The 23511-nt window shown below is 38.4% G+C and overlaps 2 protein-coding genes across 2 annotated transcripts; both read left to right on the forward strand.

The window, feature by feature from the left end:
• LOC109228940 (E3 ubiquitin-protein ligase RMA3-like) lies at positions 9856-12901 on the forward strand. Its single transcript, XM_019394207.1, has 2 exons — positions 9856-10040; positions 11773-12901. Exon 2 carries the CDS (start codon positions 11779-11781, stop codon positions 12487-12489), a length of 711 nt encoding a protein of 236 aa, XP_019249752.1. The 5' UTR covers positions 9856-10040; positions 11773-11778; the 3' UTR covers positions 12490-12901.
• Positions 19989-22538, forward strand: LOC109230452 (expansin-A12). The gene is made up of 3 exons (XM_019395953.1): positions 19989-20264; positions 20735-21044; positions 21868-22538. The coding sequence occupies exons 1-3, from the start codon at positions 20123-20125 to the stop codon at positions 22178-22180; spliced, it is 765 nt and encodes a 254-aa protein (XP_019251498.1). The 5' UTR covers positions 19989-20122; the 3' UTR covers positions 22181-22538.

The raw sequence follows: 23511 nt of genomic DNA on the forward strand, positions 1-23511 counted from the left end.
GGAAGCAGATTCCGGAAGGGGCTATGGTGGCTTAGACCACTACTTGGATGGTCGCATATTTTACGATTATGACTATTCGCTCGTGCGTTGCTATGGTAAGAATTTAAAAGTTGAACCAGTCAAATTTATATCCTAGCTAGATACACCTCTTCATAATAGTGCAACCATCTTCTCAAAATTCTCCATCCAGCCTTGTTCCTAACAATCTCTAATGTAAAAACATAAAAAAAAAAAAATATTAGTTGGATTTATAATTTTGTCCTATATGGCATATACTTTAAATTGGTAAAATAATGAGGACATATTATAATTTTTTTCAAAAAGTAAATTTGTATGTTCTTTAAATTGTAACTGTTCGGACGAAATCAGATAAAAGGTACACTAATTTTGAAACCAAGCGTCAAATTTACAGCATAAATAATTTTATAAAGAACTAAATTAAATGGTTCATCTCCGATATGAAAATAAATAAACTTAATACTTTTCAATAAGAAAGTGAATTGTGCTCAAAGCTAGGTAGAAAGAAAAATATTCCTAAATTTTTTAATATAAGTAAAAATGTGATTTTAGTTTCTCGAACTTGATAGTTTTTCAAAAGATGGTTGTTTCAATCACAAGTTCAACAAGTCTTAAAGTAAGTATATGTATCTTGCATGAACAAAACTTCAGATTCATAATTAAACATAAAGTATGATTATTTTGTTTTAACTGCAAATCTTTTTCGTCGCGAGTAATCGCATGATTCAACTACAAAGTTAAGTCGTCACCATTTAAAATTGTATATTTTGTGACAAGTTTTTTTTGTAACTAAATTATAGGTTAATTAGAGAAAGTAAAATAATTGTCACTAATTATTTGCACTATTGGTGACAAAAATAAAGGTCACAATTAAATATAAAATTTTATGGCTAAAGTTCACAATTTTTAGCTACTAATTCTAATTCGTCGCTATTGTAGCAGCATATTTTTTGTGACGAAACTTTTTTGTCTCCAAACTTTACCTAATTCTAAGACAAATAATGGTTCGTCGCTAATTGGGTACATCATTAGTGACAAAATAATGTGTCACTGATAACTTTAAATTTGTCGCTAATATTACTCAATAAATGGCGCCAACTCATTTTTTGTGGGAAACTTTAGTGGACAAAACTTTGCTACGAAATTTTATGTTTCGTCACTAAAACTGTGTGGTTCATGTATTTAAAGACGAATTATATTTTTTGTCAAAAAAAATAAACAATTAGTGACGAATTTTGTGTTGTAGCTAATAATTTCGTAGCTAAATATCACATTTGTTGTAGTGCCGAAAGGTATAACTGGGCACGGGTTAGCCCCCAAGCTCAAGAAAAAACTCATTAATTTTCTTAAAGCTAACGTAAATTGTTTCACTTGGTACCATCTTGACATGACAGGGATCCCACCTGAGGTAACTACTCATAATCTAAGTTTGGAACTAAAGTTCCACCCGGTTAAACACAAGAGGAGACCCCAGTTCGAGGTCAAGCATGCATTCATCAAGGACGAGGTATCTAAACTCCTTAAAATAGGGTCCATTCGGGAAGTTAATACCTGGACTGGTTAACTAACGTAGTCGTAGTGCTTAAAAAAGGAAATAAGCTAAGAATATGTGTAGACTACAAAGACTTGAACAAGGCGTGCCCTAATGACTCTTTTCCTTTGCCTAACATCGATCACATAATCGATGCGAGAGCCGGGCACGAGATACTCAACTTTCTCGATAACTATTCCGGGTACAACCTTTCGGATGGAACCATACAATCAGGAAAAGACTTCTTGTATCACTAAATTCGGCACCTATTGTTATAATGTAATGCCATTCATATTAAAGAACGTTTGTGCCACCTATCAACGCCTAGTAAACCGAATGTTCGAAGAACAGATAGGAAAATCAATGAAAGTTTATATTAACGACATGTTAAGTCCCTGCGAGCAGATGACCATTTGAAATATTTGTAAGAGACCTTCGACATATTGAAGGAATACAATATGAAGTTGAACCCGGAGAAGTGCGCATTCAGGGTCGGATCAGGAAAATTCCTTGGATTCATGGTATCCAATCAGGGAATCGAGATCAATCCCGACAAAATCAAAGCTATAGAAGACATCACCGTGGTGGAAAACGTTAAGGATGTTCAGAGGCTGACCGGACGCAAAGCCGCCCTGGGCCGGTTCATATCGAGATTCTTGAATAAAAGCCATCGGTTCTTCTCACTGTTAAAGAAGAAGAAAAACTTCTCCTGGACTCCAGAATGTCAACAAGCTTTGGAAGAACTCAAATGGTAACTTTCAAGTCCGCCCTTGCTCCACATCACGAAGGCGGATGACCAGTTGTACCTTTACTTGGCGGTCTCTGAGGTGGCGGTAAGTGGAGTCTTGGTCTGAGAAGAAGAAGGTATGCAATTTCCTATTTACTATATCAGTAGAACTCTAGGCGAGGCCAAAACAAGGTATCCTCACTTGGAAAAATTAGCGCTCGCTTTGCTAAGCGCCTCGAGAAAGTTAAAACCGTACTTTCAATATCACCCCATATGCATCGTAACATCCTACCCACTAAGGAACATCATGCACAAACCCGAGCTCTCAGACCGTTTGGATAAATGGGCCGTCGAAATCAGCGGGTACGATATCGAGAATCGACCCCGAACCGCCATCAAATCTCAAATTTTGGCATACTTCGTGGACGACTTTACGCCGGCCTTAATACCCGAATTCAAAAGGGAATTAATGTTAACCTCGGGGACTACCTCGGGAATCTGGACCCTTTAAGGAGCCTCGAAACCACTTACAGGGGATGTGATTAGGCAATCTATTAGGAATGTGAAATTGAATAATAATGAGGTCGAGTAAGAGGCCATGATTTCAGGTCTCGAATTAGCTAAAAGCCTTGGGGCTGAGGTGATCGAAGCCAAATACGACTCCCTCCTCATGGTAAATCAAGTCAACAGTACGTTCGAAGTGAAAGAGGAACGGATGCGAAGGTACTTGGACAAATTACAGGCAACGCAGCATCGATTAAGGGAATGGACCCTGCAGCACGTGCCCCGAGATCAGAATAGTGAGGTTGATGCTCAGGCTAATTTTAGGGTCATCGGTCGATGATGAGTTCAGCTCAGGAACAGTGGTGTAACTCATGAAATCGGTGATAGAAGAAGTCCACGCCGAACAAGTACATAGATTACTTAAAAACTAGAAAATTGCCCTTGGATCCCAAAGAATCGAGAGCTCTACGTACCAAGGCTGCTAGATTTAGCTTAGTCGAAGGGACTTTGTCCAGAAGAACATTCGACGGCCCGCTAGTCGTATGCTTGGGGCTAGGAGATACTGAATATGCCTTGAGAGATGTTTATGAAGGCACTTGCAGGAACCATGCGGGTGAAGAATCTTTGGTTCGGAAATTAATCAGGGCCGGATATTAGTGGACCAAAATGGAAAACAATTCAAAGGACTTCGTACGAAAATGCAACGACTGCCAGAGACACACACTGATGATCCATCAACCAGGAGAGCTACTCCATTAGGTCTTGTCCCCGTGGCCATTTATGAAATGGGGGTTCGACATTGTCGGTCCCCTGCCATGGGCACCCGGTAAGGCTCAATTCATACTTTTCATGACAGATTCTTTTTCCAAATGGGTCAAAGCTCAAGAATTCGAAAAGGTTCGTGAAAAATAAGTCATTGACGTCATTTGGGACCATATAATATGCTGATTCAGGATACCGGCCGAAGTCATTTTCGATAATGGGAGACAATTTATCGGCAACAAGGTAAATAAATTCTTCAAAGATCACAAGATTAAGAAGATCCTATCAACACCTTACCACCCTAGTGGGAACGGACAGGCAGAATGCCAAAGAAAAATGGAAGGAAATCGTGCCCGAAGTCCTATGGGCATACCGTACGATCACAAAGTCTAGTGTCGGGGCCACCCCATTATCATTAGTATACGGGGCCGAAGCCTTAATACCAATAAAAGTGGGGGAACTGAGCCTCAGATTCTGATATACAACTAAAGACTCAAATGGCAAGGCCCTGATCATGAGCCTGAAACTATTGGATGAAAGGCGTGAGGCCGCCCTAGTCCGGTTGGCGCCCATAAACAGCGGATGAAAAGGTACTACAACCAAAGAGCCAACCTCCAACACCTCAAGATCAGGGACTTGGTGTTGAGGAAAGTAACATTACATACCCGGAACCCGAACGAAGGAAAGCTGGGACCGAATTGGGGAGGACCGCATCGAGTCGTTGGAATTACCGGCAAAGGCTCGTACAAACTTGAAGCAGGAAACGGTGTGCAACTACCGGACAAATGGAATGTGACGCACTTAAAATTGTACTACTGCTAAGGTACGGTCCCAATTACTCTTTAATAATAATATAGATCGGACTAACACTTGCAGGTAGCGGCCAAAGATGGATGTGGCTATCAGGTCTGAAAGCACGTGTTGCACTCTTTTTCCCTTGAAACTGTTTTGTCCCAAAATGGGTTTTTCGACAAGGTTTTTAACGAGGAAACAGTAAAACATGCTAACTTAGATTCGAAGACCGGTCTCAAACCGGAGTCAATTATCGTTCACTTCATGTCAACAGTATCCGAGCCTTCTCAAGCTCTACCTCGAATACTAGGGGCCATTAACCTCGGATTAAGGGTTTTATCAAGGAAAAAAGAAAATCTTGTATGTTAGAAGCTAATGCGTGTTTGTTAGGATTCATTGTAAATGTCAAATGGTCATGTGAACCGTGCCCACGTAGTCAACTTTAGCCATGATACAAGCTTCTACAAGCATTCGATTATATATTTTACACATTGAAATAAAAGAAGGTTCCACCTTACTATTATGCAATTTCTCGCCTCTTAAAATCTGGATCCTGAAAGCCCACGGGCTACCCCTATTCGGGGACTATCGAGCCCAAGGGCTACCCCTACTCGAGGACTGTCGTCCGAAAAAAGTACGGGCAACTCGGGCTACTAAATCCGGGAGGCACCAAACCTATTAGGCGGTGCCTAAATACAAAAGGCTACGACCACCCTAAAAATGGCTTGGAGACGTCCAAAGCTCGTAATCAGAAAGTAAGGCCTTTATAAGAACTCGAAACCTACTAAGAGGTTACCCTCGACAAAGCATTATCTAAAAATCACTTAAGCATCTTGAAAAACTTCTGGTAACACTGAGTTTTCAAAGCCTCGAGCAAACAAAGTTGTATCGAGATTGGACTCCGTTCGGACCTCTGAAAAATGAACGCCCTTCAACTATATTTGATTCTATGCTAAGGCACCAGATGCATTACAAGAATAGAGATTATGAAAAGATTCTAGAAAAGTAAAAATATATATATATATATATATATATATATATACAAAGGCTCGACATAACGGCCTGAAAACAAAAAAAAATGTACATAAGGAAAAACAAAAGCTAAAAATATGCTAAGGCGTCTACTCCTAGTCTTCACCCCCGGAATTATCAGAGCCCTCGGATCCTTCAGAGCCTTCGGCCTCCTCGGGCTCATAGAGCTCCTTCGCCTTGGCCTCGAGTCTCTTCGCTTCCTCGATCTCGGCCAATAAGTGGAAGCCTCGAGCGTGGATCTCTTCAAGGGTCTCCCTTCGGGACATCCACCTCATGTATTCGACCTTTGTCTTTAGGCGTATCTCCACTGCCTCCATGTCGGCCATGTATTGGGACACCATCTCTTCGACATCGGCGAAGGTTATGTCCAAATTGGACTTCAGTGCCTTTTATTCCCTACCGAGGACATCCTGCTCTACGACAGCCGAGCTCAACTGTGCTCGAAGACCCTCATTAAGCTGAGATCACTTATCAGCTTTATCTTTCACCATCCGGCGTTAATTCTCCCCCGATGCCAGCTCCACTTTTACAGTCTCCTTCTCCGAGGCCAGTCAGTCTATCCTGCCCTTCCACACTTCAGTCTGGGCCTTGATCTCGTCCATCTCAACCCTCAACTAAGCGATCAGATCCATACTCTATTGAACCTGCAAAGTCATGTAGTTAGTCATCACGACTAGCTGCTTGTTCTTATCTTCAAAGACCTTTACCTTTTCAACCAAGTCGGCATGATCCCGTTTTAGGGTCAAGGCTTCCTTTCGAGTTTTTTCCAGCTCGGACTGGAGAATCGGGAGGTCCTTAAGGGCCTCGTCCTATCTCTCACTTAGAAGCCTATACATGTCGGTCTTGCAAACCTGCTCCTTGAGCTCGAACTCGAGCCGGCTGGTATCCAAGCGGTACCAGAGAAAACTCTCGTGATGAAGCAGTGAAGCCTGCAAATAAAGGGAGCTAAGTAAGGAACATCAAGGGAAAAGTTTAAGTGATTCATAAAGGGAGTTTGGAGGTGTTAGAACCTCACCCAGTTCAATGCCAGTTGTGCCTCGTTGAAGAGACTCGACGTCCTTACCTCATTCATTTTTGTCTGGTCCTTCGTTACCAGACATCGGAGGTAGCTGGCTACGCGTACCGGAGAGGATAAGACATAGGCATCCTCTGGGTCTGTGAGAACAACTGTCCTCTTGCGCTAGGGGTCCGCGCTCGGCACAGGTAACTGCTTCACCAATCTTGGGCTCGTGCTCGGCCCATTGGTTCTCGAAGGCACGTCCTTCTTCGGTATCTCAAGGTGGCCCAGCTCGGAGAAATTTTCCAATGCTAACATGTCAATTCCATCAAAGAAGGGGTGGAGGGGATCTTCTGCACCTTATGCTCCTTCGCTTGACTTTTCCTTTCCTGCTTGGGCCTCTTTAAGCATGGACTCAGTGTTGGAAGGCATTTCAATGATGTCTAATACACTGGTCGCCTCTTTCGGATTAGAGGCAGCTTTTCGCGAGGTCTCAACCCCCTTCTCAGTCTTGGCCTCTCGAGTTGGAAGGAGATCGGCTTAATGGCTCTTTTCCTCGGCTACCACCTGCTCCCCAGCAGGGGTCAATCCATGAGCGACGAAGATGTCGTCTTCTTCATGCTCATCCCTAAGTCGGTAAAGCAAGTTAGAGTCCGGTATCTGGGACTCGATATTCTTCTTGGGCTTGCGAGCCCGAGTGGCCGGCCTCTTTTTTATCTTCACCTCGGGCCCCTCTAAGACCGAGGATTTCCTTTTTCTCTTCTTCTCCTCCGCAGCAACCCAGAGTTGTACCGTAACGGAGGGATCAACGAACAAGGACACATCCTCGTCCCCTTCTAGCAGCCTAAGTTTAGTGGTCTTAGGCAAACCTGTGAAGGAAAGAGGAGAGGTCACCGTTATGTGAGTTTAGAGCATAATAATAGTTATTCGGTGTAGAACCTTACCATGAGAACGAGCCTCTCATCGAACCTTCGAAAGCTTGCGCCACGAGCGCTCGAAGTATGGCATCTGCTTGCAGATGCCTTCGACCCACTCCTTGAGTCGGGGAACCACATTGGGAACCCGAGAAACAGTTGCACGACCACATATACTGACGATGAGAAAGGAAATAAAAGGAATTTGACACTCAAGAGAAGGCTACACTTACGAGATGCATTCCATTTCTCGGGAAATGGCAGGAATTCAGGAGGGATCAAATCTTCAGTTCTCACCCGAATAAAGCGCTCTTGCCAGCCTTAGCCTCGATCCTCGTCGATGCTCGAAAAGAGGGCCTTGTTGGCCCGCCGAATGATCTTGATTAGTCCCCCTCGAAAAATAAAGTGACTGTACAAATGGAGTAGATAGTCGAGGGTGAACCGAGGGGATTCAGTTTTGTTCACAAAATAACGTAGGAGGATCACGATCCTCCAAAGAGATGTGTGTATTTGCCCAAGGCCGAGGCATACCTCGTACCTCTTGCAGAAGGACAAAACTACTGGGTCTATTGGTCCCGACATGAAGGGGTAAGTGTAAATACTTAAAAACCCCTCCACATGAGTGGTAATATCGTCCTCAGGCCCGGGGACAACCACGTCTTTGACTTCCCATTTGTAGTCCTCTCTGACTATGGGAAGGGTATCATTAGTGATGGAGTATATGTATCACCGTGCTCCTTCACCCCGGTCCTGTTTGGATGAGGCCTTCTCGACTTTGAAGTCGTCTGCGATTAAGCAACCCCCGGGTATAAAGCTTTTCATGATGGGCTCGGGGGCAGGCTCGGGGGAAGCCACCTCGGCATCTGTGGCTGGGTGGGAAGATGAAGAGGCAACCTGCTGATAAACTGATTTGGAAGGTTTAGCCATTACTATCTGAGAAAATATGAAAATTTAAAGAAAAAGTATGAAGTTTTGAAGAAACAAGTATGAAGGTTGAAGAAAAGAGTATGAAGATCTGAAGGTAGGATAAAGATCTAGGTAGAAACGTTAGAACAATTATGAAGATTTGAAGACGAAAGATGAAGATATGAAGATTTGAAAGAGTTGGTAGCCGCTAACAAATTTGAAGGTAGAAGCTTGGATCGGAAAGTAGAAGAAGTACAAACGGTAGAAGCTTTTATAGGGGAAATACGCGACGTTTCGCATTCGGAGGCAACCAACCGATGAACGACACGTGCCAGAAGTCAGAACGACGTGGCTGATGGGACGTTTTGGCTTATCCGTCATCTCGGTTGTGACGTGCGAAGGAAGGAACTGGGTTCATCTATCACCTCCCATCGTTTCAGCAAATCTACTCTCCGAAAAACGAGGGGACTATCTGTATACGGGTGAAACCGAGGTAACATATACCCCGATTTCCCGGTGGGTCAAACAATGCCAAACAATGCCAGGACGTTACTACATAAGATCGGATTCGGAGCTGAAGACCTCTCGTACTAAGGACCAAACAGAGTGCTCGATAAGATAACACTTCCCCGAACCCGGAATGAGCTCTGAGACCTCGGAAAACACGACAACAGTTGCACACGACTAACAGAGGGCCGCGATATCCGCAGCCCACCGAGTATCACGGCGCAGATCTCGGCCGACATCGTCAGCGGATCAGCAATTGACGAGTACGGGGATTTTTATCTTTTTTAGAATTGTACTAGGGGGAAACTCCCCTACTATATAAAGGGGTAGTTTTTATTCAATGGAGAGATTGTAACACGCATACCAAGGCAATACAAACTTACTTCTCTGCTATTGAAAAATCTCTACATTATTTGTGTTCTTTGTTCTTAATTGGCCTCGAACCCAAGACTCAACCAAGGGCAGAAACTATTGCCAAGTCCAGGTTCAAGCTAGGCCATAACGTTTCAACTAGTTTGAATGTTCATAATACCTTTAGCTCGTTTGTCTAATATTCTTAATTATTTGTGTTAAATCAATTCACGGATCCTTAAATCGCGTATAAATTCATTTTTTATTCATTTTAAGGGTAAACAATTATATAATTAAAAAATAAATTAAGATAAAAACTTATATAGTACTCCTTTGTTTCATATAATAATATCTTAGTTTTGACAAGCCACAAAATTTATGAATGTAAAGAAGATTTTAAATTATATGATTTTAAACTAAATATGCGTATAAAATACCAAAAATATCTATTAAATCTTCTGATCTCAAAACGTGCCATGTCATTTTTATAAGGTAGTATGATTAACGGTAAAATTTTAATGTTGGAATAAAAAATAAAAAAAAATAAAAAAAAACTCCTCCCTCTGGTCCTATATAGTTGTCATAGTTAAGAAAACTAATTTTAAAACAAGTAATTTTAGAAAAATTAAGAAAGAATCACTTACTTTTTTTACCTTTACCATTAATCTAATAAATGCGGAGGTGATTAATATAGTGAAAGCTAAATTAGTAATAAATTAAGATCAAAGATAAACAATAGTAATAATTTAGTTAAATTATGTTTTTAACTAAATATAGCCTCTCTATCTTTTTCTCAAGTTACGCGGTTGAGAAGTGGAAGAACTGAGGGTTCTATAAATACAAAAACATCCTCTCTCCCTTCTCCCCTTAAAAATCGAAACCGACCCACCCGTTATCTCCTCCACTCCACTCACAACCATCTTTTTCTCACCCTGGTTTTACCTTTTCGTTCTTTGCAGTTTGCCATTCAACTTCTCCCAAAGACATTTTCATCTGTTGGTACGTCCTTCACCTTTCTGCTTCCATTTGTTTTAGTTAATATTCTTCTGTTTATTATCTGAGATGGTGTTTTGTGAAAAATGGGAAAATTTGCAATTTGCTCCTCTAAAATCAGGTTAAATTACAATCAGAAACTTTTTGCCTATGGAATTAGAGAAACTCTGTAATATTTGGATTTTGACATTGTGAATAACTTAAATCCACATACTTTTTTTTTTGTTTTGAAAATCTCATCTTTCTTCAATTGTTTTTGGTTAATGGTTTGTAGTAGTTAATGGTGTTAAATTGCTAGTAATTATTTTCGTTGAAAACAAAATCTTTGCATTCATTGGACTGCTTTTATCTGGCAAGGGTGTTATTTTGATGATTTCAGTTTCTTGTCACGTTGACTTTCTTTTCCTTCAGAAAATTTAACAAATTCCTGACTGTTTCATCCCAAAAGCATAATAGGGAATTTTGTGCACTCCCACAATGGAGAAATGAAAGAACGAATTGGGAAATTGGAGGTTGAGTTTGGGGGGATAATTTTGTTACTTGTGCCATTAATGGTTCCATCCTTTATCTTTTATAACTTTTGTGGGACTAGAATGGGTAGAACAACAACAACAACAACATACCCAGTATTATCCCACTACATACCCAGTATTATCCTACACTGTGGGGTCTGGGGAGGGTAGTGTGTACGTAGACCTTACCCCTACCTTGTAAAGGGGTAGAACAGGATGCATCAAAGTACTTTTATTCCCATCTCTTATTGATACATGATATTTTTCATTTTTATTATACATAGGAGGAAGGGGAAGGGAAGGGGAAGGGGAAGGAAAAATGGGGGAGGAAAAATCAAACTCTCACCGACAAGGTGAAAGTTCAGGTAGCCAACCAACTTCACTACTAAGATTCCCTGATCAAAATAAGTTAGAATGCAGTTTTAGCCATATTCTACTTTTATATCTATTTCAATTTCTTTTAGGAGCTAACACTTGTTTATACATAGTTTTTAGCCACGAAGTAATTTTTCAGCTATGTTGCCTGTACTATCCAAAAATGTCTTCCAAAAGTATTGCATTTTTGGAGGATCCGACACGGATACGGTAGCATTTTGCAGAGTCCACACTCCACGCAACATAGTTTTTCACTACATTTGTTTCAAAGAAAATGGGCTCATGTTAATAGAAATGCAATTTTATGGTTTAGTATTTAGTGTTTGAATTGGTCGTGCTTACTTGTGACGAGAGTGCACAATACTTTTGTTCCCAATCCTTGCTGATCACATGCATACTCCCTATAGGTTAAGTTCTAAAAGAATGCTGATCACATCCTTGCTGATCACTTGCTGTGAAGTTCTAAAAGAAAGGATATGACAGAAAATAATAGGAAGATTATTCATTAAGTTGTCTTGTTTATTTTGCTTTCCAAATGTTCAATTCATCAAAAACGGATTAATTATGTTGAATAGTCTTTTGGAAAACTGGACTTCATGTTTCAATAGAAGTTTTTGACGCCCAATCATGTTTCTGGATTTCATACAATCATGTTGTTTTGCTATAAACATGTATGTTTTCATTTGGACGGTTCATTTTCTAGTTATAGAACTATTACTGTAGATCCTCTCATTTTAGATTTTCAAGTTATGGTGCTGAGTCCCTGACATTTACTTCCTGTGGATTTTCTTGTCCAAGTGTCTGGGAATAAACTTTATGAGCTGATTTATTTGCATTTTGTTCTTTAACAGATCTTCATGGCTTTGGAACAAAATTTTGTTGGTGAACACGTGTTCAGTTTTGGATCTGAAGAAGATGTTTCCCTTAAGAAGGGGAGTGCAATTCCTGTTCCAACAGCAACTTCTGATAGTACAACTGGTGGTTATGATTGCAATATCTGTCTCGACTCAGCACATGACCCTGTAGTCACCCTTTGCGGTCACCTCTACTGCTGGCCTTGCATTTACAAGTGGCTCCAGGTTGAGAGCTCTACTCCTGAGAAATGTAAATGTCCAATCTGTAAGGCTCACATCTCAAGCTCATCGCTTGTTCCTCTCTATGGCCGTGGGAAGTCATTAACAGAATCTGAATCCAAGAAGTCTCAACTTGATGTGGTTGTACCCTGCAGGCCTCGAGCCATTGGGATAACCACTCCGGTTAATTCATCGTCTCGCATAAGTCAGCATCTTCATCACAGGCAATACCTCCCCTCTACCTTCCATAGCTATGCTGCTTTGGGTCCATCCCCAATGACCAGTTTGTCCAGCCCGACAGTCGGGGTATTTGGAGAAATGTTTTTGGCAAGGATTTTCGGGAGCTCGGACACAAGTGTATTTGCTTATCCTCATCCAAGCGCTTACACCATCCCAGGAAGTGGCAGTTCTAGGATGAGGCAGGTGGAGAAGTCCCTTAACAGATTATCCATCTTTCTTTTCTGCTGCATCATCCTATGCCTTCTCCTATTCTGAGTGTTTAATAATGATTGATTCTTTGATGTACAGTTGTACAGATTATGTGACTGTTCTCGCTAACGGTCAGTCCGTAGATAGTAGAAATACATAGGCTTATAAGGGATCTAAAAGAAAAGGCTTAATGGTTGTTTTTCTCCTGCATATGTTCTTCTGCATTCCCTTCTATATCATAAAACTTTTTGCCCTTGAGAAAGTGGCAACAAACATAGCAGCTACCTGCTCTCTACTAAGGTACTCTTTAATTGTACTGGAGTAGCATTACTTGGCTTATTACAGTGGTTTATTAGGAGGGAACTCTAGGAAGGAGCCCAGTGAACCTTTGTTTTGTGGCCCAAATGGTCTGATATTTGTAATGTAATATGAAGAATGGGCATGTGTGTGTGTGTGTTTTTTTTTTGGTGTTCTCCGATCTTACATCTTTTTTTTTTTCGTTTGAATTTTTTTTGGATTTCATAAGTTTAAAAGGTTTAGATTCAACTTGATCTTGGGCGAGAGGGAACCATTGGATATGATCGTACATTATAGGAAATTGACATATTTGGTTCAAACTCCTCTATATGGTGTCATATGCATGAAATGTCGTACCAACCAACGTCACAAAACCTTTTCGTTTCTTCACAAAAGCTTTTCGTTTCCTGGTAAATCTTAGATCAATTTTCCTTTCTTGTAGTAGTTGACTGTGGTGATATAGATAAGCCCTTTCCATTCTTTCTGCAAAGCATCCACTTCTGCCTTACCCCTTTTTGTTGGTAGACTGAAGAAGAAGAAGTTTCATTATTTCCAGGGACTTAAAGATAAAACACTCGGAAACAAAGCTAAAGGGCAATTTAGGGTTGCGGTGCTTGTTTATCTCTACTCGATTTCACTTTATAGTAATAAATTAAACTACAATACGATACATAATGAAACGACACGTAACAACCATCCAAATAAGTTGTAAGGGATATGTACCAGCAGGTATCTGGAGACTAACTATAAAAGTTCAGAACGTAGACTATCTAATAAACGATCTGCAATTGAAACGTTAACTCTACACCTTATGGTGTGATCTTTACTTTGTTTAATTTGCGAGTCTATTTCCAAAGATTGTTTCTCCAATTTTTGTTGGAATTAAGGCTGTATGTGGTCCCGGGCCCGGGCCTAAATGGGCTAAACGGGCCGGGCTAAACGGGCCGGGCTTAGCGGTCCCAGGCTTCGTGGGCTCAACGGGTAGGACCAGCCCGTGACGGGCCTAAGCCCATATGGTCTTGGGCTAAATGGGCCGGGCTCGTGGGCTTAGCGGGCCTAACGGGCTTTTTTTAATTTTTTTTATTTAGGGCAATTTCTTGTAAACCATATGTGTATGTATATATATAAATTGCTCTTATGCATGGCTATATAAATATATGTGGTATATATAATATAGAAATCTAATTATTAAAGTGTTTGACGAAAATGTAAAATAACAAATCAATAGTAAAACTAAATTGGCATGCATAATAAATTAATAACAAAGTACAACATGAAGCATAAATACGTCTAATAATTTTAAAATAACACAAATTGTTGAAAAATCTTAAAGACGAATTTGCGGATAAATACCCTCAACACAATACTTTATATGCCTCCTTAAAATGCCTGTGGTACACCCTGAACGAAAATTTAAGACTCTTCCACAGTTCTTGCACTTTAATATTTGGCCTTCTTCATTTTCTTCAAGCACTTCATAGTATTGCGACACAAATAAGCGCACTCTTTCCGAACGAGGCATGATTTAACTTGAAAATTGGGACTTGAAGTCTTGAAAATTGGAGATTGAGAGATTGAGAGAAATTTAGATTGAGAAATGAGTATTGAGTATTGAAATGAAGAAGAGGGAGGGGGGTACTTATAGTGTTAGAGAAGGTTAGTTTTGTAAATTTAAAAAAAAATGGCTATTTGTGCAATTAATATGACCGTTGGTGGTCATTGGGGGTGGGGCCCTCATTTTGAAAAATCTTGTTTTGTAGTATATATAGTACTACTTCTTCATGTAAATATAATATATATAGTATACTAGTATAGTATACTAGTATAGTGTACTATGTATTGTATGTTATGTATATATATTCCCTTATATATTTTCTTGTAGTATATATTGTATGTTATGTATATATATTCCATTATATAATTTGTTGTAGTATATATTGTATGTTATGTATATATATTCCCTTATATATTTTCTTGTAGTATATATTGTATGTTATGTATATATATTATAGCCTTATAAATATTGCAAGTTAAAGACAAAAAATATTGCGAAGAGAATATTCAAGGCCAAGGGTATGTTTTATAATTTTTATTACCAAAAATGGCATATCTTTCTTAGTCTTCTTCCCCCCAATGGAATGAGCACAACAAGGTACTAATACCACCATTAAAAGGAAAAAAAACTAAAGAAGATATGCCAAAGTACAAGTTTACACCATAATCTACATTGTATCTCTAACAAATCTTCATAAATCCTTCAAGGTTCGGAGGAGGTTTCCGTTGGTGGTGGCGGAAAAGAAGCTTGTTCATCACCGCTTCCGGGCGGAAGCAGCATCCTCCCGCAGTTCCGCTAATCATTTCTTCATAAGCTTCGTCTATCTCCGGTTGTGATTCTGCAAGTCCAAAGTTTCTTCTTTCCGAGCGGATCCAAATCTCTGAATAGTACTGATTTTTCCAAGCTCTCCCTCATAGACGTCTATGACATCTCTATTTGAAGTCTTGCTTTGACTGAAAGCGCTCTCTGATGCATGTTGAAGCTTGAATAGATAAAATATCCCGAGCCATCCTTGCAAGAACCGGAAAATGTTTTTCCCTTGTCTTCCACCATTCCAAAAGATCAAAGGTGCCGTCTGGATTCTCCTTTTCAAGTCCTGCGACAAATAAACTTGAAGCTCATTTAGATGTGAAGTCTCATCAAAATTATCACCTTGAGAACCCCTAAACTCCGTCCAAGATTTAAGTGCTTGTAGCCCGCAGCCTCTTTTAGATGATTGTGAAACTAGACGAAGTAGGGGTTGGAACATTTGGCCTAGCATGATCTAACGCAAGTTGGTAAGCATTATAAATTGTTTGCGCATTTTTTTAATTGAGGCTTTTGCCTCTGCAAGGTGTAGAATATTCCTCAACCGAAAGATCTAAAAGCCTTATAAATATTTGTGTACCAAAAGTGAGGACCTACTAATTTCATTGTAGGATTTAACAATGCAGCAACACCATAAATAGGGGGGATAGGGAAAAAAATATTTTTTAAACTTTTCTTTCATTGCATTTATAGCAAGTTGATAAATTTCCCACCTCCGAAAATTCAACAAACAAATCACATAGTGCTGCAATATAAACTAAACAATTTGAAATAGTAGGATAATATTGTCCAGAAAATGCATTTGTAGCAATTTGAAAATGTTCTAAAAATCTATAAGAATTTTGACATTCGTCCAATCTGATTTGTAAGGATTTCAATCATCATCCTACCACCAACACGAGCATTAAACGTTGCATTAGTTGGGTTTCTATATTCATATGCAACTACTAAATCTTTCGTACATATAATTCCATCTAGTTGGATAAGGTTTAGGAACCTTTCTTTTCTCTAAGGCCAAATTCATCACATTTTTTAAAAATACTCTCTAAGTCTACTTCTACGGTTTGAAATAAAAAAGCCATTAAGAGCCATTCTAACCTTTTCAATTTCTAAATTTAAAATTCTCATACAATCACGACGATTAATGGTAAATGTGACAAATCATCTCACATGGAAACAATTACTAAATGCAGGATTTAGTGTTGTTGTAAGTATGCTATAGCACTAGTGTTACTAGAAGCATTATCCATAGATATTGCCATTATTTTATCTCTAATGCAAAATATCTACAAATATCTGCAACGGTGTTAGCAATAAAACTTACCTGTGTGACGTGAATTAATTATTCTATACGCAAATATGCGTTTTTTGCATTATCCACTCCTCGTCTATCCAATGACTTGTAACAGTTAGATAATCACAGTCATTTATTACTTCTACCAATATCAGTAGTAATAGAAAATCTGATTAGTTATATGAGTAAATAAAATACCGCAAATATTGTTCATATTCATGTTTATATTTTAATATATCGCTCTTAACTGTTGCGCGAGGCCAACCTTTATAAGTAGGATTAAAAACTTTTTCTATATATAATGCAAAAAAATTAGGGTTAGAAGGAAAAGTATATGGTAAGCACATATAACAGTAACCATCTTTGCTAATTCTTCGCGATCTTTATTAGGATCGTAATATAAAATACCACCGGTCACAGTGTTAATTCCTGGTTGAACTAGATTTGAACCTGTACTAGGGTTAACCGCAGTATCTACACTTGTCCCCTCTTGCTGCGCTTTCATTTGTAAATATTTAACTTTTTCTCTAGGGTGTGTTTGTATGTGCCTAGCCAAACTACCCGTACCGCTACGGTCTCCAGTATATTTATGCGCCAGCAATTTCCCACAAGTTTTACACCTAGCCTTATTTTGTTCTCTTACTTGAGTAAAAAAATTCCAAACTAATGATGTTTCGAGGCGTTTAGAAGGTTGTCTATTAAAAGTAGGGGTTTCTACAGGTGGGTCGGGCGGGGCATCAGTTAGGTTATTAACAGGACTAGTAGGTGAATCATCTAAATCCGGTTGGGTTTCATCTACATCCTCATTTTCCTCATCATTTTCTAAGATAGTTTGATTAGGATAAAGAGCATTCATAACTTCTTCATTTAATTGTTCACCTTGTGCAACATTATGGCAAAATTCACTATCGGAAAATTGAAAACAAGGGTTATCACTATCAAGAATAATAGGAGCAGCAGGACGGGTAATAGGTCTGGGTCGGGGAGCCGGGGGAAGGGTAGTAGGTTGGAGACTACTTTCACCAATTTTAGCTTTTCCCTTACCACCAAACATTTTTTTCAAAGAAAATGCCATATTAATTACAATTATGCAAACTAAACACACAAAAATATATTCTTAAAAGTTAAGAGTTGGAACGAGTTTACCGAATTGCCGAACAACTTCTTGATAATTGAAAATCGTTGAAGACTTGAAGACTTGAATACTTCAATTCACCAACTTCACAATTTTTCACGAAATTGTAATAATAAAATAAGCAATTATAGAAGAGAAATTAGATATAGATTGAGAGAGATTGAGATAGATTGATGAATTGGTGAGTAACAATGAAAGAATGAGGGGGTATTTATAGTTGAGAATTGGGAAAAAGTGTAATTATATAAAGTTTGGGGTTAAAATAAAGTTTGGGGGCCAAATGGCTATTTTTTAAAGTTCCAAACGGTTGAAAATTAAAGGCCAACGGCTAGATTTTAAAATCTGACCGTTGGCTATTTTTTTAAAAAAAAAATTTTTTTTTTTTTAAAAAATAGCCGTTGGAGCCCGTTAGGACCGTTAGGCGCGGTTGAACCGGCCCAGGACCGCCTGCCGGTCCCGGGCTTAGCGGTCCCGGTCTCGTGGGCCTCGTGTACAAGACCGGCCCGTCACGGGCTTCCTACCCATTCAGGGATCGGCCCACCAGGACCGGCCCGCCGGGACCGTTTAGCCCGTTAGGACCGCGGGCCCGGTCCGGTCCCGGTCCCAGACCGGCCCACCAAACAGCCTTAGTTGGAATTCTCAAATTTATACTCCCTCCGTCTCAATTTATCTGTCGTTGATTCTCTCTTATATGGTCCTTAAGAAGATAATAATTAGGAGGTATTTTTGACTATTTTATCCTTATTTATGTCTTGTTAGTGTTTGAACAATCATAATATTAACCTATAATTGGGGTGTTTGTAGTCTTCAAGAACGATTACTATTAATGATAAAATAGGAAAAAATAATTAAGTTTGTCTTGAACTATAAAAATGACAAACAATTTGAGACAACTATTTTTAGAAAATACGACAGATAATTTGAGATGGAGGGAGTACAAAATAAGCACGCCCGTTTGTCAGTAATGAAGGCTATTTAAACCTATGAACTCATAGTGTGAGTACTAATAAGGCTTTTTATTTTTTATTCTTGGTAACTGGTGTGTTATGTTGAAATGTATATATGACCATCTCACCAAAAAGCTTAATTAGATGTTAGAATATATTTTTGTTTTTTTAACTATGTCTTCAAGACGCCTCTCACGTGCGAATCTGATTCTTTATGATGGGTGAAGCACGTAAATATTTTTTTTAAATAATGAGTTATCGGTGAGACTAGAACCTAGAGCATAGGATCTCTGCATGCTCAGATTATCAATATGGCTATACGAGTATGTGCCTTTAGTTCTTGCTTGGATAGTTCATACAGCAAAGACAAACAAGATTTCAGTGATTCCATCTACTATTAATTTATTACTATTCAAATTCAATTCCAACTAAATATCTTTTATTTTTTCCTTCAGCTAGCCATCAAAGTAACAGACTATCAAGTCCTCTGAACAAACATTTATATATAGTATAAATTAATGAAAAGCAAGTATAGGGAAAGAGAGAAAAGTCATACTCCGTACGTAGAAACAATTTAGTACTAAGTTAAATGGATATATCGAGTTGTATCGACGACGACTAAGATAACCTAAATTCATTGGTGTGAATATATGAAATTGCTTCTCATATCATTAGCAGCAGACCAAAGAATCACCGACGATTACTCTAAAACAGATTTTGCATAAACTGTCACATGCACTTGTTTTCTTCTTGTCTCTTTGCAACTTTCATTTAACAAACTCTTACGTACATTTCCGTATCTCCAGGGATTGCCAAAACAACGCGCATAATTTATATATATCTTTTTAAAAAACGAAAAATAATAATATGAAAGACAAATCATACATGCTAATTCATACTCCCTCTTGTCCAAAATAAGTGATTTTTTGGATGTTTTCACACAAATTAAGAAATCCACCTTTTAGCATTAATTAGCAATGGAATTGACCATATTAACCTTTACTATCTCACATAAACACTCCTAACACATATTCCAACACTATTTACTCCAAGGACAATGTAGGAAAAAAATAATTAATTCATTCTTGAAATCTGGAAAAATTACTTATTTTGGACCACAAGAAAAAGGCCAAAAAATCACTTATTTTGGACCGGAGGGAGTAGTACTTCCTCCGTTCACTTTTATTTGACTCGTTCTGACTTTTCACGCCCCTTAAAAAATAATAAATGAAGTGCATAATTTACCATGATATCTATATTAATTGATGCATATTTTATTAGATTTGAGAAAATTATTTGAAATGAGTAATAAATATTGTGGGTATAACAGGGAAAAAAATTGTCTTGTCTTGAGATGCATAAAGTGACAAGGTAAAAATTAAAATCTATTTTTAATATACATGACAAGTAAAAGTGGCGGAGGGAGTATTTGGAAGATGATATAAGTTTCTATTATAAGTAATCACCGACAACCGCGTATTACTATACTACTGCATGCTACTCTGTAGTAAGCATTAATGATTTATTCGAATTGGAGAATCTCAAGTCTATAAAAAGAAGAAATAGGCACGTCCATTTATGCATTAGTCGAGTTATTAATATATCATCACTTCGATTCCAAGAAATCTACACGTTCTTGTTTCTTTTTGAGAGTTTCAAAGGTTATGGAGAAACTTGTTCCTTCTCTTTCGATTTGTGGGTTTGTTTTATTGTTTACTTGTTTGTTTATTGAGGAGATCAACGGCCAAAATTGGCTTAATGGTCGCGCAACTTTTTATGGTGTCAATCAAGATCCCAGCACCTTTGGTAAGTCTCGTTAAATAAGTAACATGCGTACTATAAATGTTTTGTTATAATGAATTTATTACAATAATTAAAACACACGTATGTTCTAGAAAACCAAACATGCATTATGCATATACGTTTTGTAGATAATTCTTCTAATATTTTTCATGATTTTTAATCTCCAAATTTAATTATATATATTCGGGTTTATATATGTTGCATTTTGACTGATGGATTACACTGTTTGATCCATTTCGACTAATTAATTAGTTTAATGAATCACTTCAGGTTCAACCCGTTAAGTCAAGTCGACAATAAATGGGATTATAATCCAATAAGCTTAATTTGAGCAAGTTGGATGGGTTGCTAAAAAATGAGTTATATATATCTTGCTACCTACAATACTATATCCGTTATTTATACTATGAGATAACTTGTAAGACGTACCAAAGAAATACAACCTAATTTTTAACTCCTACTTGATTGGTCAGGTGGAGCTTGCGGTTACGATAACCCTTATCACGCCGGATTTGGAGTAAACACAGCGGCATTGAGTAGCGCACTCTTCAGAAATGGAGAAGCTTGTGGAGCTTGCTACACAGTAAGATGCAACCGCAAACTCGATCGTAAGTGGTGCCTCCCACATGGGGCCGTCACCGTGACGGCCACCAATTTCTGCCCTCCGAATAACCACGGAGGGTGGTGTGATGCACCACGACAACACTTTGATATGTCCATGCCCGCTTTCCTTCGCATTGCTCGACAAGGCAATGAAGGCATTGTTCCCATTCTCTACCGAAGGTAGTAAGTATCCTATACCGTTTAAGTTTATATATTATTCATGAAGTTTTATGTTTTATTACAACTAGTGGCTATTTTGTGCAAACGTCAGTCTAATATTGTTACTACTCAGTTTGTATTTATATATCTGAGCCTGGGGTTGTAGAGGTTCTAAAGCTTTACTTTTTGTTTCAGAAGAAAAATTTATACATATATATTTTTTATAAACTTTTTCAGCGAAATGGTATCGGATGATCACACCCGTATATCTTCGCCACTATTCTACATATATTTACTTCTTTTCCGGTTTAAGTTTAAGTAGATCAATTATTTAAATATTATGGGTTCAAGATTTAAACTTCTTAATATTGAACCTATTATATTTTTAAATTTATGGGTTCAGACCTAGTAATGTGTGTAATTATTTAATGAATTTTTATTCTATATTTATACCTCACGCTTGAAAATATTGGGTTCATATGAACCCGGTAATATAACACTGCATTAATTAACGATTTAGACGTCCTAGCTATGCTATGTTTATAGACGTTTGTTAATAAAAGTCAAACTCGATTCTTTATCATATGCACAACTAAGACCAAAGGAAAACGAAAAGACAACATATATATATATATATATATATATATATATATATATATATATATATATATATATATATATATATATATATATATTAAAGAATAATTCCCATGTGAGCAACTTGCTTTATGTCCAAGAATAAAGCTTACACTAGAAATATGCTACTAGACAATTTTTCTATATTTTAATGTTAAAAGTTGCACCTTTCGGCACGTTTGTGCTGATATATATGAGATTTTTGCAGGGTGTCATGTAGGAGAAGAGGAGGAGTACGTTTCACATTAAAAGGACAAGCAAATTTTAACATGGTGATGATATCTAATATAGGTGGTAGTGGTGATATAAAGAGTGTATGGATCAGAGGCTCAAGAACAAAAAGCTGGCTTGCTATGTATAGAAACTGGGGTGTCAATTGGCAAAGTCGTATTGACCTTCGATCACAAACGCTGTCGTTTAGACTCACTTTAGTTGATGGCAAGACTATGGAGTTCCTCAACGTTGTACCTTCTTCATGGAAATTTGGACAGACTTTTGCCTCACGCAGACAGTTCTATTAATATAATACCAATTCTTGAAGTCTAATTAAATAGAAAGTTGGGATATATTTAACCTACATCATGTTCATGACCTGAGCTTTTTAGATGGTTCATGGACATGCTTTGTAAGTTATTATGAAAGTTGTATCATTTTTCTTTTTTGTTTTTTTGCATGACAATTTCATTGTTGGAAGTCAAGAATATAGAATAGGAACGAATAATGTTCATGGTTTTAACGAATTAATTCCTCAAGATGTGATTGTCGGCCTCGAGAAATTGAGAGCGTGACAAGCTGCTTATATTTTACTAATTCCATTAATTAATGTACTCTTAAATCTCATGAATGAGGAAGAAGAGGATGTCATGGTGTTTAATTTCATTAATTCGTTTTTATTTGGATTCTTTTTCTTTGAGTCCATTACTCATATGGTTATTGAACTATGTGAAATTATTAAGTACCGTCACTTTTTTTTTCATTTGTAACAAGAAAGTCACTCAACTATCCATATTGCACTCTGCTAATCACTCAACTGGATTTATTAATTTTTTCAGTGGAAAATGCTGACTTGGCAATCCACATGAACTTTTGGACCATATAAACTAATTAATACTCGAACAAAGCATATAAACCACCCATACACTCACCACCAAAGGATGTGGTGCAGCGGGGGACTGCTCTTCCCTTAACCAGAGGTCTTGAGTTCGAGCCCTAGGTATGGAAAAATTCTTGGTAGGGAGCACTTCACCCCGAATGGGGTCCTACGCAGCTCCTGACGATTCCGATGCCACCAAGTCAACGGTTGAGGAGCTAGAGCAAGTCAGGTTGAACGAGCACCTGCCAGATCGGAAAGTATACCTGGGCATGGGGCTAACTCTAGGGCTCAGGAAAAACCTCATTGAATTCCTTATAGCTAACATAGTTTGCTTCGCTTGGTCCCATCTTGACATGACAGGGGATCCTGCCGGAAATTACTACTCACAAGATGAGCTTGGATCCGAAGTTTCACCAAGTTAAACAGAAGAGGAGGCCTCAGTCCCAAGTCAAGCATGTATTCATCAAAGACGAGGTATCCAAACTTCTTAAAATAGGCTCCATTCGGGAAGTTAAGTACCCGGATTGGTTAGCAAACGTAGTGGTAGTGCCTAAAAAGGGAAACAAATTGAGAATGAGTGTAGACTATAAAGACTTGAATAAGGCATGCCCCAAAGACTCTTTTCCTTTGCCTAACATCGATCGCATGATCGATGCGACGACCGGCCACGAGATACTCAACTATCTCGATGCCTATTCCGGGTACAACCAGATCCGGATGGACCGGGCGACCAAGAAAAAACTTCCTTTATCACTAAAT

Source organism: Nicotiana attenuata, chromosome 7, assembly GCF_001879085.1.
Source record: "Nicotiana attenuata strain UT chromosome 7, NIATTr2, whole genome shotgun sequence".
Taxonomy (NCBI): domain Eukaryota; kingdom Viridiplantae; phylum Streptophyta; class Magnoliopsida; order Solanales; family Solanaceae; genus Nicotiana; species Nicotiana attenuata.

Excerpts from the sequence above, each read along its gene's own strand:
- LOC109228940 (XM_019394207.1), top strand. The coding sequence starts at position 11,779 with ATGGCTTTGGAACAAAATTTTGTTGGTGAACACGTGTTCAGTTTTGGA.
- LOC109230452 (XM_019395953.1), top strand. The coding sequence starts at position 20,123 with ATGGAGAAACTTGTTCCTTCTCTTTCGATTTGTGGGTTTGTTTTATTG. Across the intron at positions 20,265-20,734 it reads TCAAGATCCCAGCACCTTTG|GTGGAGCTTGCGGTTACGAT; the intron begins GTAAGTCTCGTT and ends TTGATTGGTCAG. Across the intron at positions 21,045-21,867 it reads GTTCCCATTCTCTACCGAAG|GGTGTCATGTAGGAGAAGAG; the intron begins GTAGTAAGTATC and ends AGATTTTTGCAG.